This window comes from Lathamus discolor, chromosome 11 (genome assembly GCF_037157495.1).
Source record: "Lathamus discolor isolate bLatDis1 chromosome 11, bLatDis1.hap1, whole genome shotgun sequence".
NCBI classification, from domain to species: Eukaryota; Metazoa; Chordata; class Aves; order Psittaciformes; family Psittacidae; genus Lathamus; species Lathamus discolor.
The window spans coordinates 15,577,121-15,604,066 of NC_088894.1; the positions used below are offsets into that span (position 1 = coordinate 15,577,121).

The 26,946-nt window shown below is 47.6% G+C and overlaps 2 protein-coding genes across 3 annotated transcripts in view; both read right to left on the reverse strand.

The window, feature by feature from the left end:
• Positions 1-465: 465 nt before the first annotated feature.
• Positions 466-6,791, reverse strand: LOC136020424 (protein FAM83D-like). The gene is made up of 4 exons (XM_065691497.1): positions 6,281-6,791; positions 2,947-3,114; positions 1,963-2,087; positions 466-1,604 (listed from the first exon to the last, which is right to left on the reverse strand). Exons 1-4 carry the CDS (start codon positions 6,731-6,733, stop codon positions 644-646), a joined length of 1,707 nt encoding a protein of 568 aa, XP_065547569.1. The 5' UTR covers positions 6,734-6,791; the 3' UTR covers positions 466-643.
• A 2,194-nt stretch (positions 6,792-8,985) lies between these two features.
• PPP1R16B (protein phosphatase 1 regulatory subunit 16B) overlaps positions 8,986-26,946 on the reverse strand; it is a 62,397-nt gene continuing 44,436 nt past the window's right edge. For both annotated transcript variants that reach the window (XM_065691586.1, XM_065691584.1), the window contains exons 3-11: positions 23,189-23,259; positions 21,014-21,159; positions 18,330-18,433; positions 17,886-18,010; positions 15,797-15,922; positions 15,365-15,440; positions 14,220-14,349; positions 13,319-13,487; positions 8,986-12,704 (exon numbers count right to left, since the gene is read on the reverse strand). In XM_065691586.1, coding sequence (XP_065547658.1) covers positions 12,183-12,704; positions 13,319-13,487; positions 14,220-14,349; positions 15,365-15,440; positions 15,797-15,922; positions 17,886-18,010; positions 18,330-18,433; positions 21,014-21,159; positions 23,189-23,259 — 1,469 coding nt within the window. In that variant the 3' untranslated portion in view covers positions 8,986-12,182. The remainder of the gene's footprint in view (positions 12,705-13,318; positions 13,488-14,219; positions 14,350-15,364; positions 15,441-15,796; positions 15,923-17,885; positions 18,011-18,329; positions 18,434-21,013; positions 21,160-23,188; positions 23,260-26,946) is intronic.

Genomic DNA, 26,946 nt, shown 5'->3' on the forward strand with positions numbered 1-26,946 from the left:
AAAGTGTGTGTGTACCTACACAAAAGCCCAAGGGGATGATCAAACTGAAGACCTAAATTATTTCAGGCCATTTCAGAAGGTTTGAACAATGGGCAAAGGACACAGTTGAAGATAAGAACCTGCAGCAACTCCGTTAGACCCCCTTCACAAGTTTAATGCATGAGTAATGTATATATTGCTGAATTCAGAATAAAATCAGCTTTATGGCTCCTTATAAAGGTTGTTTCCCCTCATGCTGAAGATAAAATAGGAAAAAAAGCCAATACTAAAAAAAAAAAAGTATACATTGATGTCACCAAATCTGCCCCCAAGCAGGACCCACCTGCCTGCAGTTTTGCCAAATGTACATAAAGCCAGAGCGTTAGCAATCCTAGGAAGCAGTAATCAGGTTTACTTTTCAGGTTATACATCCAAAATTAAAATGAACCTTCACCACTAACACATATAAGAGGAACAGGTAAGTACTTACCATACAAATAAACACCTCTTTTTTTATTGCTTAAAACTGCATAGTATAAAACGAAGTGCTGGAGGGGGTTGTACATGTGTATTAAGAAAAGTCCTGGAAGGAAGTGGAGTAATCAGCAGGAACAGAGTGACTGCAGTTTGAGACTGGGTATTGCATGTTCTGCATTCAGTGGAGTCATCGCTTATTCAGAGAATACAGGGAAAGGTCCTGGAGGCTGCGCAAGCTGGCACTGATATCACGCCTCTGTTTCAGGTGGCATCTTCCCATGTACTGGGACACATAGCTTTCAGGCTCATGGCCCCTCCGGGACAGGATATGTACCATGTGGCTCAGCTTCGACCTGATAGTGGAGTAGTGGAACTGCCTCTCCTTGTGCAGCTTTTGGAAATAATCTGCCCTGTGACGGACAGGATATTCAAAGGACCTGAGAGAAGATACTGAGCCAGTAGAGCTGGCAAGAGAGCACTGGGATGAGGATGAAGACAGTGACCACAGACTAGAACTTGATACAGCCTTTCCAGACAGAGAAGATCCTTCCTTTGACAACTTTCTGTGAAGCATGGGTGTTTCTGTGTACTCATTTTCCCTTGTCTGTGTCACCGCAGTTTTCAACAAGACTGAAGTCTGAGTGCCCGTCATTCTAGCAGTGACTGATGCCTGCGTGCCAGTTTCTGCTGTCACAAAATAGGTCTGCGTGGCAGCATTACACACAGTTGCTGCTGGCTTCTCTTCCCATGGGCCAGTTTGAGTCGATGTGCTTCTCCGATCCACAATGGCCACTCGATTGCTGAACTCGATTGCCTCTTCAGAGAGGCAAGAATGCCCCAGGTTACAAGAGTTTTCTCCAGAACTATCTTCAGCCTCATCTGGTTCTTTCAATAGTTTCTTTGGAGTACTAGACAATCTGGCAAATTCTGCTCTCAAGTTGCCTTCCACAGTATATTCTTTAGAGGACTCTATTCTGCTAACCAGGTGATTGAATATCCCACTGTTCCTGCAGCTGGACAGACACTTAGGGCTGATGGGCATTGACTGGGCATAAAGAATCCTGAACTGGATGTCAAAGTGTTCAGCCACTTGCCCTGACAACAGCAGCAAGTTACTGCTGTTCAGCTTCCCATCGGACCACGTGAAACTATTGGGAACAAACCAAGAGCCACAGTTAATCTCCAGTGCATTTCAACACATACAGTTACAGATAGCAAGACTTAGCTTTGAACTGCTGTGCATAAAGGAGGGTATAAAGTTTATTCATTCTCCTTCAGAAAAGACTCTATTTAGCCATGGCCAGGTGCTTTGCTAGCAACAAGTTGTGCAAAACAGTTTTCCAAGGCTGTTTCCAGTTTTGCATTAGCCCCACCTAGGCTCAGCCAGTCCATTTGCCATTGGCTTTTATTAATACCAGGCAAATAGCAAAGGTCATACATCCTTCCTTCTTGCAGAACCCCCCCATTTCTGTAGCTTCACTAGCACCATCAGACCCCAATACTTGCCTGTATGAACCTGTTGTCACTCTAATGCCATCAATTAACATGAACTTCTCGTGGGCTTTCCCAACAATTTTGGCACCTGATCTCAGGTAGTACGTGCTCCCCGTGAGGGCTCGAACTCTCAGCAGCTGCTTCAGAAAAGGGAAAAATATCAGATCTAAGTAATTTCCAAAAAGTTTTGATTAGTAATTCCACCTAAAAGCAGCCATGCACACTATGGAAGACAGGAACAAAATGAGCTTCCTCACAGTGTCTGCACATGTTAACAGTTAAATTTCTGTTAGATTAGGAGAGTCTGAGGAGAGAACAGCCAGTTCTGACTCATTAGTGTCCAGGAAGCTAGAAGTGCTCCCTATCCAGAGAAGCTCTCACTGAAGTGAACATAAGCCATACCAAGCCATGCCAAGCCATGCCTAAATTCCTCTGAATATGTCAGCCTATATTCCTCTGAATTAATAAATCACCCGAGTCACATCATCTAAACCCTTTCAAAAGAAAGTAACTATGTATGAGGAAAGAAATGAGATGTTACCAGAGCTATACCACCCTTGAGCCATGTTTCTGCTTCTTCAGCAAGCAGTTCCTTGAGTCAAAGAACAAAGCTACTTACATCTTGCAAAACTAATTGTTTCCTCAGGACGTGGATCACAGTGCACACCCAACCCAGCACAGGGTAGGCTGCAGCTCCTGCACACAGGGAGCATAGTGCAGGACATGTGCCTTTTCTGCATGGCTTTCACCAAGTTTGTGAGCAGTTTCACATGTTGTGTTAGAAACTGAAACCATAAGATATTGAGTCTTGATCTTCAGAAGTTGAGAAACATGTCAGAAAATCCCTTTTACATCAGTTACCGAACAGACAGGACGCTGTAATCTTCCAAGGGAGTCTGCTGGTTTACAGAAGCGTAACTTGGACATCCATAACCATAAACTGTAGCACAAAAAATAAAAGCAAACCACTCCCAGGCACCCACAGTCAGTACTTACACTTTCCTGCTCAGGACAGACTCCCAGATTGTTGCACATTTCCAAGAAATGGGGTAGAGAATCCTGGTCAAGAAGGATGTAGACAGGGACTTTGCGGTTGTTAAAGGCATCCTGAAGGTCACTGAAGATATCGGTATCTGTGAAGGCATCCATCACAAGGGCAATCACCTGCAAGAGAAGTGAAAGCATTTGTTCCAGGGCTTTATTTTACACAAGGCCAGATGACTGCCCCCCCAGCCATCTTCTGCTCCCACCATTGAGGCCAGATGCACATTTCTTTGTCCTGCTGTGCAGGCCCTGGCAACTTATTAAAGATTTCTATATTCCCACAATGTTTCTGTAAATTTCTTGTGCCCTGAATAGCAAAGAGTAAGCCTAAAGAGGTTTTTCCTCACTTCTGCTGCAGCTTTTGTACACTTTCACATCCTGCTTTCATACACGGTCTCCTCTAATCTGGCCTTTCTGTAACACTGGGGAAGCCATCACAGCAGAACCAAATTCCAGACCAGCTGCCTCCACCTCCTGTTCTCCCAGGGTGCCATACCTGCTATATGGAGCCACTGCCTGCAGGAGAATCAGCTCAACTGGCCTCCTCACTGTCACTGCTGAGTATCTCACAACCCCCAACTGATTCCTCTATTTGGTAGGAAGGGAATGTTGTCCCTAAACAAGCTACCAAGACATAAGCTAGTTCTGTGACAACATACAAACTGAACACACAGTTTCCAGACTCTTACACTTGGTATGCTCCAAGTTTCCATCACACACCTTCACAAGAAATCCTCCCACTCGCTCAACCGTTCTCTACAGGAGGCAAGTCCTAGGATGGGGAGATGTTCTTTCAACAGGCCAAAGACAAGATGACAGTCCTGTGTTTATGAACCCCCTTCTCTAGAAAATTCAGAGCCAGATCGCACATCATTTTGGTGCAAGAATTCTCAACCCTTCAAAATCAGGAGCACACATCGCTGTGGGGACACAAAGGATTTGATTTCATGACTTTCCTATTCTCTATCAGAGCAGCATCGGGAACCACAATGACACAACCACTGCTGGTACCCAGTGCCTGCCCTTGTCAGATCCATAAGGCATCTCCACAAGGTGTGCCTGCTCACAACGCAGCCACTCTGTGGGTGGCATTGCCTGTATTTCACACGAGAACTGGCTAAGCTTTGCATTCCCACCTGTGTCCTGCTCCCTAAGGGATTGGCTCCATATGGATGTGTTCCTGGGCATAACATACACAGTCATGTTGGTATTAGTTTATGCTTGTGCTTCTTGCATCTCTCCTGTGGCTTTCTCCACCCAGTCACTTGTCTAAGTACCAAGGACGATAAAGAAAAATAAGATGGTTTTCACAAGACCAGACGAGTAAGAAAATAACCCCTGAACACAGAAAAATTCACACTAAACACCTTGGAAGCACTAATGCCTTCAAATGACTGTTCAATTAATGGTATACTTGGGTTCTAATCCTAGAATCAGCAGCTGAAAAGAAATACACTTTTACTCAAAATGGGCAAAAGTACAGTTATGTTTAGAGGAGGGAGAGAAAACCCTTTTCTCTACACTCATCCATTCAGGACTGCAGAGGCAAGGTAGCAATAGGGTCCCCTTCAATCACTTAAACCAACCGTATTTGAGCGAGCTGAGAAGAAACTGTACAGCATCTGAAGTCTTCCTATTTCTCAAATTCACCCAAATTCAGACATGATTGAACAATACTACTCTGCAGCTGACAGCCAATATTTCTCTCCATTCCGTGTCTAAAAAATGCCTTCATGTATCAGACACGTACACAGTAGCGGCAGGAACAGTTTCCCTGGCTTTTGGTTTGGAGCAAGGGGAGGCATTTGGCAGGATACTACAAGCAAGAACAGCTTTTTGGATAAACAGGTATTTCCATGGAGCTTCCTGAGTCACCAGACAAGCCTCATCCACCTGATGAGATCCCTTCAAAACAGCTCTCCCTCTGTGACCATTTCTGGCAAGAAGCCCACCATTCGTGTCATCCTCATACACACCCTAAACTCCTGCACTCGGAACGGGGCTAGGACTAAGCTCAGTTCAGGGTGTGCCATGTGCACACGTTATGCAGAGCTGGGGCTTGCTTCACTTGGCCACTGAAGAGGAAGCTGTACATTTAAATTCTAGCTAAGCCCATTGAGTGGCTGCTCACCAGAAGGGTGGTTCCCTCCCGCGGATTACAGTTGGAGGCTATAAACTCGGGTAACATTGCAAGTTACAGAGAACAGTTAGAAGTCAGTACACTGCATGGCCTTCAAGCCATACTCTGCACCAGATCAAAACAAGCCACTCCTGTAGGAGGGAAATCCTGCTGAGAACAGCTCTGCACATTTCTTAAAAACAACCAATGAGATGAAGAAGGGAAGAGGTAAAGAAATAAGATATAACCAGACGGTTACCTTAGTAAAAAAAGCTTTTCAAGAAAGGCCTTTTTTTTTTTTGTGTCATACCCTTTTATGACAGCAGGAGGTTTCTGCATGCAAATCCGTTTTGCATAGCACATTGGTAAGGAACACAAAAAGGAAACCTTCCACTTTGAACAAGAGCAAAATAAACATGTAAGCAGTGGGTGGTTTGACCGTGAAGAGCAGTAGGGGACCTACAGGTCATACTGGGGACAGGGAACACTTGGCCAGCTCCTTCTGGAGTGACAATAAGGAGGACAGCAAGATATCATGGGTGTAGCACATCAACAAACATGGAGGAATGAGCACCAGTCGTGTATTTATAAGATTGTCACAGAATCACATTATAGAATCCTGGAGTGGTTTGGGTTGGGAGGGACCTTAAAGCTCATCCACTTCCAACCTATTCCACGGGCACGGACACCTTCCGCTAGAGCAGCTTGCTCCAAGCCCCTGTGTCCAACCTGGCCTTGAGCACTGCCAGGGATGGGGCAGCCGCAGCTTCTCTGGGCACCCTGTGCCAGCGCCTCAGCACCCTCCCAGGGAAGAGCTTCTGCCTAAGAGCTCATCACAGTCTCCCCTCGGGCAGGTTCAAACCATTCCCCTTGGCCTGTCCCTACAGGCCCTTGTCCAAAGCCCCTCTCCGGGTTTCCTGGAGCCCCTTTAGGCACTGGAGCTGCCGGAACCAGCCCAGCTCTGTCAGCGTGGCTCCAGAGCAGAGCTGCTCCAACGAAGCGCTCTTTGCCCGACGGGGCTTTTAAAGCCGCTCGGCCCCGTTGGGCGCCACCCGAAGGGGACGCCCGGCGATGCCGTCGCCGATCCCTGCCCCGGGTCGCGGCCCCGCTGCAGCAGGGCCCCAGGCGCAGCCGAGCCCGCAGCCGCCCCGGCGCGGCCGCACTGACCTGCCGCGCGGAGCGGATCTGGCGCCGCACCGCCTCCTTGCAGCCGTAGATGCTGTCCCCGCAGCCGGGCTGGAAGTGCGCCTCGACCCGCGTGAGCCCGCGGAAGGCGCCGCTGGCGAAGCCCGGCCAGCCCAGCTCCAGCGCCGGCGGCTCCAGGTCCGAGCGCTCGGGGAAGTAGGTGAGCGACGAGGCGTCGAGGGAGACGCCGGCCAAGGGTTCGGCCGCCGGCTCCGGGGCCGCGGCGGGCGGCAGCGCGCCCCGCGCGATCGCCTGCACCTCGGGCTCCGAGAGGAACGGCGGCAGCTGCTCCCGCCGCAGGAAGGCGCGCAGCGCCTCGGGGCCGCCCGCCACCAGCTCCTCCAGCGCCAGCCGCTGCGCCTCGCTGTACGGCCCGGGCGGCCGCGGCGGCCAGAGCCCGGCACCCTCCTCCAGCCACTGCGACGGGTTCGCCATCGCGCGGGGCGCGGACCGGCTCCGCTCGGCCGCGGCAGCCGCTTTATAGCGGGTTTGAATCCAAACAGCGCCGCGCCGCAGCCGCCAGTGGGGGCTCCGCGCACCGCCCCGCGCCGCGGTTGGCTGCGGAGGAGCCGGCCCCGCCCCTCGGGCCCCGCTCGCTGCGGCCGCGGGAAGCGGCGGCTCAGGCGGGGCCGTCCGCCGGCAGTGCCCGCCGCGGGCCCGGTTTCCCTCACCCATCGCGTGCTGCGGACCCCTGCCTCCGGCCGAGCCCAGCCCCCGCTAAGCACCCCCGTTAGGAGCGCGCTGACGAGCACCTGATGTCCCGGGGAGGATGAGACCCGGGACAGGCAGCCCCGGTGCCGTCATTGCTGCTCGTCCCCATCGCACGCTGCTGCTACCGGCTGGACACTGAAAGGTCTACCTACCCCTGCCTGGGTTTATCTTCCAGACAACTCCTGGAGCTGAGGGGGAGGCACAAACATTTAAGCAGAGTCCCCAGATGTAAACCCATGAAATAAAACTCGGTGGCGTTTTTGTATTATTAAAACAAATTTAATATACTTTTTAAATTAAAAAAAAAAATCAATCTATTAAAGACATGGAGTCAGGTGCTAATACTGTCAGATATACCCTTTTGGCATGAGTTTTATGTCAAGTTTAAGATTTTATGCATTGCTCCAACATGTTAAGAAACCATCTTCATACAGTAGCAATAGTGTCAATTCCATACAATATTAAATATCCTTTTTTTTTAAAAAGGTTTTAAATATATTAGACTCTGATTGCCAAAATGCCGTTTTATACACAAAGCTGCTAATACCATGTACACTTCTTATTCTTTTTTTTCCACATAAAATACATGTCATCAAGTTTTATCGGTACGTCATTTACTACTGATCACTGGAATCACGCATTATTGCAGAGGGCTCGCTGTCATCTGTGGCTACCCCAGACACGCAGCAGCACCAGGGCCACTGACACTCCCACAGCCCGCTCGCACGCTGCAGTCTCATGGCTGAAGGTGCAAAGCTGACAGCACTGAGGCTGCATCTGCACGGGTTAAAAACCCGTATGTGTGTCCCGGCTGTGGGTGGAGATAATTGCATTGGTGTAGGGTTGGGAACAGGTGTCTTGAGCGGAGTCTCCTCAACCATTGAAACTGCTTCAGCAGTTGAAATACAGCAGACTGTTCGAGGTCATAACTGTGCTGCACATGCTGCCTGAAGAACCCAGCAGTACTCAAGCTGGCGGGGGAGGAACTGGGAAGTCCATTGCCAGTTTGGCCAACATGAGTACAGCAGAATAAAGCTGAAGAACAACCAGGGACCACAAGTTCTGTGGTACAGCCACAGGCAAAACAAAACAACGTACATATTAGCCGTGTTCTGTAGTAAGAGGCGAGACTGCTGCTACAGGCGTATTCTGGATTCTGCCAGCAGAGAACTGCTATAACAAGGTAGGTCAATGTGTTTTGTTGAATTAGAATGAAGACCCTGTGCAGTTCATTTCTGTCTATTTAGGAAGAGAGAGGAGGTTATCATGAAAGAAACTGAAAAAGCAAATAAAAACTTCAAAATCTGGTATGCTCTGAACTGTTCCCTTGCAAAACATTCTTCTGTACAGGCATCAAAACTAACCCAAACCTCAGTGACTTCCAGTTACCGAGTCACCTTTAGCAAGTATGATAAGGCACAGAAATATCCAGATGCAGGGAGAACCCCTTCCAGCAGATGGACACCAGTTCATCTATGGCTCACTGCAGACCGGTGCTATTGCCATCTCAGTTAAGGTATTCCTATTTCATGGTATTACCGATTTAGTTTCCACAGAGAAGATTTGGGTAAACAGAGCTCTGATATTGAAGCAAAAGGACACAGAACAAGCTGTAATGCCATTTGGGAGCTTGTAACTTCTTTCAACCCCATGAACTAAGACTCTGCTCAATAAACCACAGAACTCGCCACCTCCACTGAGTATTGCAGCACTTATTCATTATTGCTATTGCCCTGCAATACTCTTCTCCTTCCCAATCAGGTGGTCCTCATCCTTCAGCCACTGTCTTCAAGATTGTACAGAAGCACACCATCATTCCCAAGACTGGGAGAGTTTGATGATTCTGCAACACCACAGAGACTAAGTAATCACATCACTTGGTACGTGAAATACAGAGCCAGGTCTGACGTCAAACATATCCCAATCATGGTACACTTCAGCCCTTATTTAACATTCTGGGATTGGTTTGAACTCAATAAAGTAGAAAAACAAAACACCTTTTATTTTCCATCTAAAACAAAGTCTTTCAACATGGAAATAAAGCTGCTCTCATTAACCAGTGAGCCTGCTAGAAACAGTGTGACTACAGCATGAAACTAGAGTTTGCAAGAAGGTTTATTCTTATGTGCAGCTCTGCCTACAATAGACGCAGCAATACACCCACATTCTAATCTTTGTGTATGAACAACTACAGCCTTTGGCTTACTGCTGACAGAAGTGGGACTCTAATCTGATCTTGAATCTAAGTACAACTTCAATGTTTATTGAGCCTAAAAACATGGAGTATAGCATAACTCTCCCCCCTCTTCCTCTAATAAGCCAAGTGGTCTTGGCAGTCCTGGGGTAGTGGTTGGACTTGATGTGTTAAACGTCTTTTCCAACCCAGTTGATTCTATGATCCTATGTGCTAGATACACCAGTTACAACATGATTTCTAGTTTCTACAGCTTTCTAGCAATGCTAATGAATGAAACAGCCAGGTGCCTTGTGCTATGTACCTCAGAGCTTTCCACTGGGTCAGCCTTTAAAACACTTAGATATTAAAAAAACACTACTGTTGTAACATTGCTAAATTTCATGATAAAAAGCCATGTTCCCAGAGATAGGCTCCAACAATGCACATATGAGTGTATCCGTGTGTTTGTTATTCCCTTGAAAGCCTGTTTGTCTCTACAAAATAGTTCACCAAAAGCAGGTTAAATACCCACTTCACAGAATTGTTCATCCCATGCCTACAATCAACAACTCTGCCGTGGCATGAACTGCCAGCTCCTTCCCTGAGCGTATCTGCCAGTGCCCCACAGGCAGCAGCTGTTATACCCCAAGCGTCACCAACACATAAGCATGAATCCATACTAGGCCACCCTTCAACTGCCTTCCAAGTCCCAGTCTGATGCAACTTCAACCCAAAGCCAGTGGTAAGTAGTTGGCATGGCTGTGAAACGTACCCTGGAAGAGTTACTGATTACTGACTCTCTCATCTGAATATGAACTGATCATCAAAGAATTGATGACATTGGATCAGACACCACTGGACTTCAGTGAGCCTGTTAGCTCACAGTGACAGAGCTAAAAGAGCTGTATTACAGCCAATTTTACAATTACAATACAACGACCAATTAGGGGGATGTTTTGTAATCTAGAACCTGCAATATCTTTCTCCTGATAGAAAATTAATTGTTTGCTCAAGATCACAGCTGGAATAATTTAGGGTTCAGAAGAGTAAATTGTCAGCACTGTAATAAATTCACAGGTCCAGAAGAGTTTCCTGCACCTCTGCAGCCTCTGGGAGTTGAGAATGAGAAGCCCAGAGCCCTGTATCATCATATATCCTGCCCCAGCGATGGGCTTTGTTTGCTGGGGGTAGCCCTTGACAGTCACTGGCAGCTTAAGTCATCTTTGTATAGTCTAGAAAAAAGGCAGGGCTGTGAGGATTCCCACGTGTGAAGTGTAGTATTGACGTCTAATAGCTGCCAGCTAGAAGGAAGATGGGGGGAAGCTGCATTCGCAGTTGCCTGGCTGAAGCACAATTATGTGAGCTGGATTTAATCCATTGATGGCTTACAGAGACCCAAACAGGCATCTGTTTTCAGAGCTTGAGATTTGAACTGCTCAAGAAAATATATATTCATGCAGGCAAACAGTTATGCGTGCAACAGTCCCTCTGTGCAGAAAAAGGGTTGCAGATTTCAGTCACTTCTGCAGACACAACTTGTTAACTGTGGCCAGTCCCTCAGAGCTGTGCCCCCCAGGGCACTCTCTTCTCACCTCCCCAGGTATGTAAAGACTTAACTGGTGATGAGCCAGTGCCAGAGCCCCAGGTCATACCATGCTGGTGTCTCTCAAGTAGCCTGTCACAGCTCACATGAACTAAACTAAACCATGGGTGTTGGAGGGCCGACTGCTCAACAGCAGAAGCTTTGCTAAGAATTGCATGGCGCTAGGCAACTCCCTTATGCAGAGGCATTTAAGTCTTCTTCTGACAGCTATTAACCATTACTGATGACTTCAGAATGGGAGCTGGAAAACAGACCAAAAGAAACAAAACGTCGTGCCCTGCTGCAGTGTTCAACTACCAAAGCAATGCTTTAACAGTTATTTCAGCCAAAGACTGCAGGTTAACGCAAGTGCTGTAACCCTAGGGAGATCAGAAATGCGTTCAAGGTGCTTCTGGATTAGTGTCACAAGCCTTTCCTCCTCATCCCTCCCAAGCCCTGTGGTTCTGGAAACTCAGAAGAAATCAGAACACGAAGCATATTGCCCCTAGTATCTGTGCTGAGCAGAGAGTAAACAAACAGAATCAACAGGAATGTGAGATCAGCAAAAGTCTTTTCAGTTTTAAACAAATTAAGAGTCTAAATAGTACAAATAAGCTTAAATTGCTTATCCCAATATAGACCTTTGTCAGTATTTTATTGCAGTAAAATTCTATTGCCAGGGCCCTGTATTGCAACATCAGTTTTAAAGCCCGTGGAGTGAAGCCTGTTCAGGAAGAGTTCTGCTTCAAACCTGATGGCAGTCTGCAGTGATGACCATACATGAGCAGAACGGGACCCAGCCAGTGCACAGTTTCTGTTGGTGAGCTGTCACTGCAAGGAGATAGCACCTTGCAAACTTCCTAAAGCAAGTGCAGCACTGATGATTGCTCATTGCTCAGGCTGTAAGTGCTGAATCCGGCTGTACGGACCACAGCTCTGTCCGTTCTTGCAAACCCATGCTGGGGCTGATCTCCCCTCCAGGATATATGCATCACCCAGGAGTGAACACTCAGGTCTGAACTGTCACCTTCCTTGGTGATTTACAGCAAGAGGCTCCGATGCAAAGATTTTCATTCAGATCCTTTCTTTGTTCCAAGGCATCTCATGACTTCCCAAGGACAGGGAGGAAGAGCACCATATCTTCTTCCCCAGGGAGGAAGAGTAGGGCAACTCTTTTTACATCATATCAGTGTGCTTCCCTTCCTCTCCTAAGAGCCTTGCGCCACCTGCATTACTCATTCTACTGCAATGAAAGTAATTGGCAGGGTAAAGTACAATTCGAGATGAACGCAGCCGCCACAGTCAGGATGTCCACAACCAAATTGTCTCTTTGGAATGCAAACAACCTGGCCTCTGTGATAGATCCAACCAGCCTACCCACGCCTTATTTCCTTTGGGGTGAGAAACAGATGAGACTAGGAAATCCTGCAGCACCCATGCACCTTCTCTTCCATTTCCTCCATGGGAGCTTTGAATTTCAAGAGGGGTGGATCACCACTGGACACTGTGTAATACACTGAGGTCCCATTGGAGCTGTAGGGAGAAGTCCTGGATTCGATTAGGTGCGACTTGGCCTCACCCACGTTCTCAGCAACACCTCCCATGCCGCTGCCAAAGTGGGTGCTGAGGAAAGGGTGGTTGAGGAGTTTGGCTGCAGCCCGCTGCCGCTTCAGTTCAGAGAGCGTCTGATGGTTGTGCTCCTTGTAGACACCCCAGAACTGCTCCGTGTCAGGGAGCCCGGGGTTGTGGTAGGGCAGCATGTGGCCTGGATTGCTCTCAGGGTCAGCATGCATGCTCCAAATGTCCCCATTGGAAAAGGTGTACTGGTAAGTGCTGGCAGATGCCGTGAGTCCATTCTGGAGGGGGATTTCAGAGTCACACTGGGTGCTTTTGTTTGCTAACTCCGGAAGGAGGGAAGAGTTCTCCAGCAGTGAATTCTGTAACAAGAAGACATGAAAGAAGAGCAACTTCTCCTATCCCCCATAGCACAATTCACCCCTGTGACAACTTCCTAAGCCTGTTCACACTCAGCCTTTCCACCAGACAGGTACTGCAGCACAGACGTTGAATTCACCCACTTAACAGGCCCCTGTAATGCTGGGAGCCCCAGCTAGGAGCTGCTTCCCCACCAGGAACATGGAACATTAACTCAGAAGGGCTCACTTTGAAAAAACTCAAATATAGTTAAATAAGCATATTAATTAACATGACAATAACCAAATTAAACGAATAACTGCAGAACAAGCTTACAATTCTTTTGTGATTACCAGTTTGTTACCTATAAAGAGAAATGCACATGGCATTTTTCCTGAACTTCCAGGTTCCCTAAGGCCTTATCTCAAAACCAGAGGGCTGTAAATCCAGCACCATCTTTCCACTTTCAATGGGCTATGCTAGTTCATCCCAAATGAGGATTTGGTCTTCTGCTTACATCTGATGGATGAGATTTACAAATTTTTCAGCCACCTCCAATCCCAGGGCACTCACTGCTACTGAACCTGCGCTCCCTGCCCTCTTTGGTGACTCCCAGAATAGAGAAGAGATTCCTTACAGGGTCTGTATTCTCCTGGTCAGACCGAATCTCCCCAATTTCTCCAATGAGACCCGAGTTTCTTCCTTCTTCTGCTGTGCCCAGTTGCTGCCAGACAATGGCCTCTTTCTCACATTCCTTCCTGTAAAGGTTTGTTCGGTCCGAAAGGCTGGCCCTCCTCACCACCTTCCTGTGGGACAGGGGAGAGGGGCATCAAAGCTGTGAGCAGGACATGACAGTTCCTCTTACCCCACAGATCTTCTCAGCTCCTCCTCATGCTTTACAGCCTCTCTCACTGCAATGGAATGTGAAGTTAGCTTCCTGGCACCCACGCAAAGCAAAGGCACTGGTGTGGATATTAAAGGTGAGAGGAATTTTAAGGAGTTTTAAAGTAGCAATTGCAAATCTGTGTCAGATCTGAGACAGCTCACCCAATGATCTACTCTGCAACCAGTGGAGGAAATGCAGAGGGAAACAGGCCACGGGCTCTTTAGGGAGCCTGTGGTCTGCAGGACTGCTTTGGTGTTTAGTAAACATCTTCTAAAAACCTGTATCTGAGACCAGCATCTTGGCCATGAGACGTATTATCGAGAAGCTCAAGTTAATCCATGTGAAGCACTGACTCTCCAACACCAGTATCAGTGGTTTAACGGTAAATTCTCATCACTTGCTCCTCTGCTTGGAGTTCTTAAACCATGACAGTGCAAAGCCATTTTCCCTCAAGATGTAACACCTCTTCCTAGTGAAAGAACCACCCTTCAAAGGAGCTCTGCTTTCAGGAACCAAAGTCAGCTTCTGCCTTTCAGAGTTCATTCAGGAAGGACAGACACGTTTTTCTCACACCGACCACAGGGTGTTCTGCAGTCAAATCTGGGTGGCCAAGCTGCTGCCGTGGGTACCCTGTGGGATACAACACACTTACCCCCGGCTGCCAGTGCTGGACGTCCTTCGACTCAGGGAGGATTTATGCCTCATCTGAGACTTCATGATCACATCGTGTTTGTGTTTCAGCTCCAGAAGTAATACTTTGAATTCCTCCTCTTCACACAGATCTATGGCACACACAAACCAAGCTGTTAATCAGACAGTTCAAATGTGGTACCATTAATACCGTCTGCCTTCCTAGTATATACAACTAACCACAAATGCTAGAAGGAAGAGAAGGGAAATTTAAGCGGAATATGTATAAGCACATTAATTTCTAAACAAATTAGGCAAGGCATAATGGCTTGGACACCTTAACAGGAGCAGAAAACAAGAGCAGCTGATTGTGACAGGGGCTCAGCTTTGCAATGATCCAGGTATTCAGCTGGATCATTTGTCCCATTCCTACAGGATGTTGTGCCTTTACCCATGAAACATGAGAGTTCACCACTGTACCGATGCTCCAGGATGGGAGCACAAGAAATTTCTGTAATTAACAGAGTGCAGCTCCCCTGAATACAGCACTTTTTACTTAAGCCTCCAAAACAACAAAAAAACCCTAAACCAGAGCAGGATAGAAGACAAGAACCTCCAACCTTCCAAATGAGATGCACAGATTTTTCAATAAAGGCTCAAAAAGCAAAACTGGCACAAGGTTACAATACACATGGCCAGATGCTAGCATTTGTACTTCCCATCTGTTTCAACACCTGTGTGTGCTTTCCCCTTCCTCTCCAACCCCTCAGAGCTCACCACACTTCACTGCACCAAGCTAAAGTTAGACACCCAAGTATTAGGGCTGCACTCAACAGCTGCTCAGATCAAAGACTGCAACGGAAGAGCAGGTACCTGTACCCAGCACAGGTACAGAGGGATAACATGAGTGGAAACACATGGGAGAAAGACTTGGTGCTTCAGAAATGCATTCTCTTTTGGGTTTATGAGCAGAAAGAAGCATTTTCAGAAGGAACAGAGCAGGTGCTTTAAAACTTCAGTCCCACTTAAATAACAGCAACTTTGATTCTAAAGACGCCTGAAAAATGACATTGATGCTTCTGAAAGCACCATGTGAAGACTCCAGCACGCTCAGGGGGAAAAGGGATTTTTTGTCTTTTTTTTTTTTTTTAAGCTTAGTAAACTCACCTATTGGCATCTCATCCAAAGATGTCCTGGCACTCAAACTGGCCCCATGGGACACAAGCAACTCAGCCATCTGCATCTAAAGGAAGGGAAAGAAAGCCAAGCTGATAGAGGTATTTTAGGCAATCACTTTCTTCCTCAAAGCTGAAAAGCTGCAATATGATAAAAAGTAATGGCCTGCATGCTCAGCTCGCCTCACATTATTCTGGTACATGTGTGATGATAAACATTGCTCCTACCACTCAAGTGCATGGACATACTTCCCCTGAGCTTTCTCAGCAGCAGGTTCTTTTTGGCGCCCCAAGTACCTCATGTAATGCTGTCCAGAGAGTATAACCCTAGTACGGGTTTCTTCTGCGTGCAGAGTTCTTTATAGCTTGCCCAGGCAAAAAGAAATGTCACCCTCATACATGACACTTGCCACAAAATCATTACCTGTCCCCAGAAAGCAGCAGCATGAAGAGGTTCCCAGCCGTCCCAGTCCTTAATATCCAGGCTTGCCCCCTGGTCAAGGAGGACTTCAGCTGCATGCAGATAACCATTGGCTGCAGCTATATGCAGCTAGGAGATAAGGAACAGAGCATGAACCACCTGCAAGGACCACGAATGGTTTTATACACCAAGTTTCAGTGGAATTTCCTGGATAATGTCTTGAGTCTAGATCTGGACAGGCAGTGCATTCCACATTTGGCAGATGCCATCTGGTCAAAAGCAGGTTGTTCCTGTTACTAAAACTCAGTATTACCTGCATTAAACATGGACTTTTAAATGCTGCCCAATTTGTAAGGAAACAGCACCATTAAAATGCAAGCCTGCAATGGGGAACATCACCCACTGTAAACTGCATTTCTCATGGCAGAAGAATGTCTCTTCTTCCTCATTTAAGTGCCATAGATGTCTTCTTTTTTTTTTTTTTTTTTTTTATCACATTTTCAGCCTGCTTTGGTCCCGATTCTCTCCATGCAATTGCGCTTCCATTCACACTATAATTATTTCCACCATTTCAAAACCAAAACCATTTTAATCCTTGGCTACTTTTACTTAATGGAATATGATTTTTCAGATATTGGCTTCCAGCTACAACAACCACTTTGGAGACATCAATAACAGACTCCTTTAGTCCCCCACAACACTTCATGTCTCTGACGGTTTTCATAACTGGTGTCTGCTGTTGCATCTCTGAGCAAAACACTAACCTAGGCCCTACTCTGAACTCCAGCCAGCGCCCATCCTGCTTCAGCCGTGCTGAAGAGGAGAATGAAAGCTTCTTCTCAAATATTCCCATGTGGATTCCACCACCCAAAGTTGAACCCTCAAGTGGAGATAAACTGTGATGCTTTCTGCAATTCAATTAATTTCCACATAGATTTTATAGCACTGGGTCATACCCTCTAGAGGCCATGCGAATTAACAAGGAATCACTTGGGGGTGATATTAAAAGGGAGGCCAAGAGGTCTACTTAAACTTATGTATATAATCCTTGTTAAAGGGGAAAGCATGCTAAAAAATAAGCTGGAATAAAAGCTTCAGTCATCCAAGTTTATCTTGGAGCGAGCCCATGCTCCCCTTACACTTCTGGTATATGCTACAGGTGATAATTTAGATTAAGAAACCCGAATGCACTGTCATAGTCCGACCATCAAGCAGATGTTCACATGTGGTCTGTATATCAGTTATGTCTGCACCCAAGCATCAAATGGCCAAGGTTGCATCAAAGTCCCAACACATATGATAGCATTAGTAAAATTTCCCTGGGTTGGGACTTCTATAAGCAAGGATTTAAGAGACACTTTTTCAGCTGAAAAAGGAGGGAATAGGACTAGGATTGTTCAGCATTCTTGGTCCCTGGATGACAGCATCCAGTCAAATCAGATGCCAGCTTGCTTTCTGCTGTACATTTGTCCTGGTTGCTCTCCTTGCCCAGGGGCAGGTGCCATCCTATATGAATAAACATCGTAGTCTATCAACTGTGCATGAGGCAGATGCTGTGCAAAGCAGAAAGAAGAGGCAGAAGGTCTTCAGATTGCCCAACACCAGATCGTGCTCTCACGAAAACCAGAGGACTCACGTCTGCTCCACAGGAGTCAGATCAGACTACACGACTAGTGGGAAGCAAGAGGTCACCGGAATGTCTTTCAGTCCCATCTCCCCACAGGTTAAGTATGAGTGCTGCAGTCTGCAACTCCTCACTGTGGGATTTCTTGCACCTTTCTTTGGAAGCTGCTGCTATCGGCCACTGTCAGACAGGACCCTTGCTGCGGGACCTGAGCTGCTGCACAACTGACAGAGCTCACATAGACAAGGGATTTGCTTCAAGAAGCGCAGGGTTAGACACCAAGTTATGCCAGCTGTACTCACGGACAGCTATGTGACAATAAACTAAAGCATGGAACAAGATCCAAATAGCTTCCTCACTCCTCTCAGTGACCTGCACATGTTGATTTTGTGTAACTCCTGCCACAGGGCAGGTTTCGTAACCTCCAGGCTGAAGGAAGGAAAAACAAAAGCCGCCAGTTTCACTCACCAGCGTGGCACCTTGGGCATCAGTCCTGTTCAGATCCTGTCCCGTCGCAAGTATGTCATGAATGTCACAGATCATGACCTGCTCCGGAGCAGCCCGCATCTCATTGATTCTTTCCTGTGTAATCCCTGTTAAAATTCCAGTTAGAAAGAGGAGAGTTGGAAAGGTCTGTCCCTCTACTGCTTAAGTAGAATTAGACTTACGATTCCTGGCTGATGTGACCCCACATCCTTTTCAGAGGCTTTGTAGGTGATGAGACTGTCCACTGTCCTTTACCCTCATTGTTATTTAGGAATCAGAGAAACGAGACAGAGTCAGGCTTAAGAAATTATGCCAGCCAGCAGCATCCTGCTTTTCTCCAGGGACAAATCATGAGCTGAGAAACAAGGTAATTTTTAGTACTACATTGACCCATTTTTGTATTTTACATGAACTCAGTCTCCTTACCTTGGTAGGCCATGCAAGTTTCAATGACATCCAGAGTTGGCTCATCTTCACAGAGGTCATATGGCATATTGCCATCAGCATTCACTGCCAGCAAGTCTGCTCCACTACAAGGACAGAACTGAGTTACACAAGAAAAGACCTCAGACATCCTAGAGCAGACAATGCCAAACACTGGGATAAATGCTTAGGAAAAACTAACTGGGGTTTAATAGTTGCCCAAATGCCACCAAGGACAACTTTGGTTGTAGCAAAACAAATTAAATCCCCCCCATTCCTCAAAAGGCTCAGGGGAGACTGTTTCTGAGCTTGGGATCATGACATTAGGCTACCAGAGTTTGAATCTGATGGCAACTACTCAATACAGGACAGCCTATAATAACTAAGTCCATAAGCTCTAGTTCCTCACCTGTCAGCCATCCCTGTGACACTCCCTTATCTTCATTCAAGACTCAGGAATGCACTATGTTCTTCCACGTTTATTTCCTCTGGTTTTATGCCCCTCATTCACAGAATCACAGAATCACAGAATCCCAAGGGTTGGAAGGGACCTCAAAAGATCATCTAGTCCAACCCCCCCACAAGAGCAGGGTAACCTACAGTACATCACACAGGAACTTGTCCAGGCGGGCCTTGAATATCTCCAGTGTAGGAGACTCCACAACCCCCCTGGGCAACCTGTTCCAGTGCTCTGTCACTCTTACAGTAAAGAAGTTCTTCCTGATGTTAACGTGGAACTTCCTATGCTCCAGTTTACACCCATTGCCCCTTGTCCTATCACTGGATATCACTGAAAAAAGCCTAGCTCCATCATCCTGACACCTACCCTTTACATATTTGTAAACATTGATGAGGTCACCCCTCAGTCTCCTCTTCTCCAAGCTAAAGAGACCCAGCTCCCTCAGCCTCTCCTCATAAGGGAGATGTTCCACTCCCCTAATCATCTTTGTGGCTCTGCGCTGGACTCCTTCAAGCAATTCCCTGTCCTTCTTGAACAGAGGGAGCCCAGAACTGGACGCAATATTCCAGATGCGGCCTCACCAAGGCTGAGTAGAGGGGGAGGAGAACCTCTCTTGACCTACTAACCACTCCCTTTCTAATGCACCCTAAGATGCCATTTGCCTTCTTGGCCACAAGAGCACACTGCTGGCTCATGGTCATCCTCCTATCCACCAGGACCCCCAGGTCCCTTTCCCCTTCGCTACTTTCCAGCAGGTCAACCCCCAACCTGTACTGGTACATGGGGTTGTTCTTCCCCAGATGCAAGACTCTACACTTGCCCTTGTTAAATTTCATCAAGTTTCTCCCCGCCCAACTCTCCAGCCTGTCCAGGTCTCGCTGAATGGCAGCACAGCCTTCTGGTGTGTCAGCCACTCCTCCCAGTTTTGTGTCATCAGCAAACTTGCTGATGGTGCACTCAGTTCCCTCATCCAGGTCATTGATGAAAATATTAAACAGCACCGGTCCCAGCACCAACCCCTGAGGAACTCCACTAGTCACAGACCTCCAGCTAGATTCTGCACCATTGACCACAACTCTCTGCCTTCTTCCTTTCAACCAGTTCTCGATCCACCTCACTACTTGATCGTCAAGCCCACACTTCTTTAGCTTATCTATGAGGATGCTGTGGGAGACAGTATCAAATGCCTTACTGAAATCAAGAAAAACTACATCTACCGCTCTACCATCATCCCTCCACCTAGTCACTTCCTCATAGAAGGCTATAAGGTTGGTCATACATGACTTCCCCCTCATAAAACCATAACCCAAGTAGGAACATCCTCCAGGGGATGGCTGCTGGCAATCCTCTGCTCCACTTCCACCATTATATGGCCAAAGAAGGGGCAAATTGTCAATGCCAGCGTCCCTGATGACAGCATCACAGGGAGAAGTCTCCCTCCCCAAGGGAGGAGCAGCAGGCACTGCTGTGCAAGGCAGCAGGTTAACACTCTGCTCTCTACACCACCATTCCAGGAAATGGAGGAGAGGGCTCCATACAGAGCCAGGACTATGCTCCAGGCAGGATTCACAGCAGGTGCCCATTAAATGCTGCGCATGGTACAGCTCAAAGCACGTCTGGTTTCTTCCTCTTTACTGACAAGCCTAGAAGAGGCTTGAGGCATTAGTGACAAGTGGAAGGTCCAATGCAAAAACTTCATGTCACACCCTGGGAAACAAAAGCATTACAAGAAGCTAACAGGTTACTATAATTAAGAGCCAGTAAGAGGTCACAAAGTTCACTCAAAATTTTGAGCTACACAAACATGCTGCTCTCCTACATCAGTGTCTCCCTGACTACAGCTGGAAGACCTGGAGTCGTGTTTAAGAGCTTGAGGGTGTGTTCTGCTGCCTGCTCGTATTTCTACCTATCCAGCATGGTTCAACAAGCACAAACGCAGACACAGCAGAATACAGGCCAATTGTGGCAAATTTTGGCCCAGTCTCCAGAAGCTTCATGAAACAGACAAGTCACCTAGGGTTTTACTGTGTGTCCTCAACCTTTCTGCTCTTCCTCCTCCACCCTCTTTTCCCCCAGGCAGGAGGGAGTTCAATGAATAGCTTGAAAGCAGGGAATAATCACCACTGCTGCAATCTGGCAAGGCACTAAGTAGTCTCAGTTTTCACCCACAGAAGCTGTGGGTAGAATCAGATCTGTAGAAAGGGACAGACACAGAAAAGCCACCTACTGCTGGATGAGGATCTTCACCAAGTTGATATGACCACATGTAGCTGCTGCATGCAATGGAGTCCACAGCTCATTGTCCTTTGCATTGACATTGGCCCCGTGGCTTAGGAGAAGCTTGACTATCTCTTCATAGTTGTCTATGCAGCACTGGTGAGGAAGAGGTACAGACAGATTGAGTTTTTTAAACCTTGGGAAGATAAGGGCTCACACCTGCTCGCTTATACCACAGTATCCAGACATGGCAACCTGCAGTGTTTGGCAACAAGCATCTCCAACAGTTAAACACCAAATTGAGCACAAGTGGTGAGAAAGGTATGATGCAGAACGCCTACACTGAGCACGCTGAAGGTCACTGGTGTTTTACAGGGCCTTCTGGTTTGGGGACAGAACCAATAAGGAATAATAGCAAATGTGCACACAGCTTCTGTTTCGGCTGGGTCTTCCATATTCAAGAGCAAACATAGCAGAAATTCACCGTGACCAGTATAACCACATACCAAGGGATGAGCTGACAAGCTGACATTCCCTTTTCTTAGGGAAAATTCCACACACTGGCATGTGATGAATAAGAATCTTCTCAGCAGCTCACACTACCTACCATGGTTATCTCAAGAGATGTAAGTTGGATTCTCAGATTATGAGGTACTTCACAGGGCAACTTTCATTTCCTGAAAAAAAATCAGCATCCTTGATGCATCTACTCTACAGTCCCAGGGGCAGCGTGCAAAGAGGAGCTCAATCACTCTTCCTCAGGGAAGATGGAATCTGCTTTCTGATCCATCTTGTGCTCACTTCTTGACATGAACGTGAGTATGACAAAGACACTAAAATAAGATTAATTCTTCTGCAAGAAGCCTGTTCGTGGCCTACGCATTACTGCAGACCCCCAGAGCAGACTCACAGCTCAGCACTGCACGAAGGGCTTGTCAGGGGGCTGAATTACAACCCACAACAAGCATTTTTGTAGCTGAGTGCCAAGGACCCTTTATGCATTTCTATTTCTTATTTGGATATGGAAGTGAGGTTAAAATCATGCCTATCAATCACACAGCCAAGTTACCATAGGAGTATAACTGCATCCTCCATTGGAAGCAACTGCTTATGGGCAATAGTGTTCACTTAGGAGCTTCCCTCTCTTCGGCGAGTCAGTTAATTCTTGTGGATGCAAAATTTCCGCCTCAGCTCCCAAATTCCCCTTTAAAACAACTGAACCTTCAGTGGGCAAGGTGTGATTCTCCATGGATTCAGTACCTAGCGGGGAAAGTGTCAGCTCTCAGCATGCTGTCAGCATTTCTCCATGTGCAGAATAACATCTCTTTGGAGAGGTGGTGCTGGTGGTGGGGAACTTTTATTCTTCCAGAAGCCAGTTTGCATTTTTAAGCAAACATCCATCCAGCTTTGAAGAGAGCAAGTGACTTGCAGAAGAATTCAAAACCCAGAGTTAATAGGAGCATTTACAGAAGGGACAAATGGCAAGAAACCCATCAGTCCCTGTCCTGCACTCAGAGCAAGTGTGACAGCCACACTTCTGTTTCCAGTGGCAGTGGAGGTGGCCGCTCTGGGCACAGTGAGTCCCATGGGCCTTCTGCAGGTACTGAGAATGAGGACACATGAGGAGGGGTGGGGATGAGGGCCTTAAGAAGACTAGAATAACCCTTATGGGATCATTGGAGAGCTCTGAGGAAGGACAGACACACACCACTACAGCATGTCTGTATTTTACTGCTGATCGCACAGACTTTGGGGAGTCCCTGAGCCTACAGAGGTCATCAGCCGGCTCTCCAAGCACCCTGGGCATCATTTATTTAAACCAGTTTCAAAACTCATCAGTTGCCAAAGTCTCTAAATGTGAGCCTATCTGCTCTAAGAGTTTATAACCCAGGCCTGCAAAAAGTAAAGGGTGGAAGAAATGCTGTTCATGTCTGAAATCCAGCCCCACTTCCTGAGCATTTATTATGACTGAACAGTCTGGGATACAGCAACAGAAGGGTCTAATCTCAGTTTGCTCCCCAGGAAACGGCATCACAGCACAACACAGTGAAGTTTCACTGCTGTAACTAAGCAAAACAACGAAACCCAAGAGCTCTCTCCTTTTACCCTGCGGGTCTGCTCAGAGGGCAGTGGGAAGGCACACAGTGCGAGCAGCAGGGACCCACGTCCTCCACCTCCTCCTCACCTGATGCAGCGCAGTTAATCCGTCTTCATTGCACAGGTCTGGGCTGATGTTGCTCTTCAGCAAGTAACACACTGCCAGGGAAGAAAACAGGAGGAGAGTCAGATCACTAATCCTAACACTTCTCTCACTCTCAGCTAGCCTTGGCCAGTTCAAGGCAAAATACCCACACCATCAGGGTATTCCGGTGTGGGCAGAGCTGGAGGAGACCTCGCAGCCAAGAGCCCAGAGCTGGTGTCAGCCTGCAGCCACTACAGTGCCAACCAGAAAACCACCTTCTTGGTTTTATCCATGTCCTGGGTTCAGCAATAGCAGCCATTTTCCTCCTTCTCAGTAGCTGGTGCAGCGCTGTGGTTTTGACTTTCAGCCTGGGAACAGCGCTGATACCACCGATGGTTTTAGTTGCTGCTCAGTAATGTTTACTCTGATCAAGGACTTCCTTGGTCTCATGCTCTGCCAGAGAGGAGGGGAAGCCAGGAGGAAGCAGAGACAGGACACCTGACCCAAACTGACCAAAGAGGTATCCATACCACAGCACATCATGCCCACTATATAAACTGGGGGCAGTTACCCGTAAGGGTTAGATCACTGCTCAGGTGGGGCTGAGTATCGGTGGGTGGGTGGTGAGCGGTTGTATTCTCTTCCCTTGTTATTTCCCTTATCATTATTATTATTGGTGGCGGCAGCAGTGGTTTGTTATACCTTAGTTACCGGACTGTTCTTATCTCAACCGCTGGGAGTTACGTTCTTTCCATTCTCCTCCCCATCCCTCCAGAAGCAGAGAGAAAAAAGTGGGGGGGAGTGAGCAAGTGGCTGCACGGTTCTGGCTTATCGGCTGGGCTTAAACCACGACAATCCAGAAGACAGCATCAGCACACAAGCTTCCCCCAAGCTCCCCTGCACACAGACTGCTGTCACAGCCAGCATTGTCACAGGGTTGTGCTGGAACAGTCTACATTTTGATCTTGTGCTTGCAGCACCTGAGCACAACCCCTGCACACTGCAGCCCAGCAGGGCTCAAGGGTAACTGGTGGTTTGAGTGTCTGAATGAAAACCATAAGGGACCTCTCACAGAGGGAAGGCCGAGGTCTTCCCTCAAGAAGTTATCAGTTTGGGAAGTTCAGGAACCTGCCGCATCTCAGACTCACAGGGGTTGCTTTGGACAGTGCACATAAACTGTTGGGTATTCGAAGAAAGCTTCACAGAGGCTTTATTTTGAAATTGTTGCTTTGAAGGGAAAAGATAAGATTTGTTCCATCAAAGTGTAAATTTCTGAAACATGAGAGAAGTCACCTGAGGTGAGAAATAAGGTTTGCTCCAAGGCACAGACCTTGCACCAGCAAGCCTGGCATAGGGCATAAACAGCAACAGGGACTGTTCAAATTCAACACTGCTGGCAGATCTGGATGATCTATACCCATCTTCTGTTTACTTCCTCATTCCCTGCTTTTCCTCCAGAGATTTCCCTACCTAATGCTTTTCCCACCTCAAATGTCACTGACAGCACAGTGGCGTTGATTATGAACCAGCCAGAGATAATGGCACAAGCCAGAAGTTCATAATCATCTCCCAGGGCCATGGTAGCAACAGATATCCAAGTCCCATCTCATCTGATGGCACGGATGCAGCCATTAAGTGAAACCAGAGCTGCAAAGTAAGGAACACCGGCAAAGCTGGAAGGGCAATAACCATCTTCAGAGCTGGCAATCCAAAGAGCTGCAGGGCTGGTGACTCCCAAAGCCTCCCGCAGCCTCTGCTTCTGCTGCTGTAGACAGGCTGTTAGAGGGAGCTCTTTCCCCAGCACATCTATACGGAAACCTATTGGCAGGCCTGTCCCTGGGCACAGAGCACCTCTGGCATTCAAAGGGAGCCATGGAAAACACCTCCACAACGACATCAATGTTGATTTATGAAGCTTTGTTTAAAAGAGCTGGAAAACACACTCACAAGGAAGGCAAACCGAAAGCAAAGTGGAATTCTGTCTGGAAGCCACCGGTCTGACATTACCAAAACAGCAGTAAAGCCCAGAGGAGGGAAAGAAATCAACTGCCACGCATCCCAAACCAACCACACTGCATCACAGGCTGCTCCATCCCGCTCGGAACGACTGCTGGAATCCATGTTTGCTAGAAATTGTATCAAAGCTTTGACACGTGCTGGAGGAAACGGACACAAAACAGCAGGGAACAACAAAGAACAGGACTCACCCCCCACAGGAGGCCAAACTGCCCAAAGTGCTCAGAGGCTGGGGCTGGAAGCCCACACCTCCACCCAGCTGGCACCCCAGCACTGCGTGCCCTACAGGAACAGCAGCACTGATCCCATTTCATGGCTGTGCTTCTACTGTTTCTGGCCAGCTCCAAGCTCCTGCTCTCCTCATCCAAGCTGACTGATAGAAGAGTCATTCACCAGTGGGTCAGTTGTCTCTTATTTACTTTGGATCTTCTGCCATCAGGTTTTAATTGAATCTCAGTCATTTAAAAGCCATTGTGTACTAATGATGTACAGCTCCATAATCATGCTTTGCCTGATTACGGAGCTTTGGACAAGTAGATGCTGGCAGATTAACCTTACAAGTGCCGTCCCTCCATGGGAAGAAGCAGTATAAACCTCAGCTTGCTCTGGAATATGGGGGTTTGAAGGCTTTGCAGTCATGGCTTGACAGAGCTTGTAAGAGTTCTTGAAGGGTTAAGATTCAAAGAAGGACTTTTGAAGCCTAAAAAAAATTGGGGCTGTTCAGCCTGGAGAAGAGAAGGCTGCATGGAGACCTCAGAGCAGTGTCCAAAGAGGGCTACAAGGATGCTGGAGAGGGACTTTTCATCAGGGACTGCAGAGACAGGAAAAGGGCTGATGGGTTCAAACTGAAACGGGGGAGGTTTAGGTTGGATATGAGGAAGAAGCTCTTCCCTGTGAGGATGCTGAGGGGCTGGCACAGGGTACCCAGAGAAGCTGTGGCTGCCCCATCCCTGGCAGTGCTCAAGGCCGGGTTGGACACAGGGGCTTGGAGCAAGCTGCTCCAGTGGAAGGGGTCCCTGCCCGTGGTAGGGGTTGGAACTGGATGAGCTTTAAGGTTCCTCCCAACCCAAACCATTCTATGATTCTATGAAATGCACATTTGTGGGTTTCCCATTGCCTTAGGAATAGGAAAGGAAGGTTACACCTGTGACACTTTGCAGTGCTGGGAGCTAGACCCACCAACCGGCTCCACTGCCTACAGCATGAAACAACATAAGGGACAGAGACCTGAGCAAGCAAAGTTCTCCTCAAGCCTGCCGGTGCCATGTGCCTCACTGTGCAGCCCAACACCTCCTCCAGGCGCAAATGATGCCAGGCAGGTAGGAAGTGAACGCTTCAGCTCACGAGGCCACAACCAACTTGGCACCTTCTGTCAGGTCAAGCCTCAGCACAGCACTTGTGAAAGGAAGTTCCACGCATGCCATACACATAAGGCAGAGCACGGAAACATGTCTTCTGCAAGCTCAGGTCACTCCAAGCCCAACAGAATAGGCTTTTATGGGTCACATTAGCAGCTTCAGCAGACAGCAGCCTCCCTTTTAACACTAACCATTGACTTCTTAAAGAGAGCTCAGTGCTTAAAATACCAAGCTCAAAATCTGTCCTCTGCATGTAGGCGAGGTGCAGGTGGGCAGAAGGGGCTGGATGCGTGGATATACTTTATTACATGTCAAGCACAACTGGTGGGAAGCAGTTTCAAATGCATAGCAAATGAAGGAATGAAAATGATTACAATAGGAGCTCGG

Bases quoted from the DNA above. Each gene is read 5' to 3' on its own strand.
- LOC136020424 (XM_065691497.1), bottom strand. From the start codon at position 6,733: ATGGCGAACCCGTCGCAGTGGCTGGAGGAGGGTGCCGGGCTCTGGCCG. The intron at 3,115-6,280 runs GTCAGTGCGGCC...CTTCTCTTGCAG, and splicing joins AGATCCGCTCCGCGCGGCAG to GTGATTGCCCTTGTGATGGA. The intron at 2,088-2,946 runs GTAAGTACTGAC...TTTCTGAAGCAG, and splicing joins TCTGTCCTGAGCAGGAAAGT to CTGCTGAGAGTTCGAGCCCT.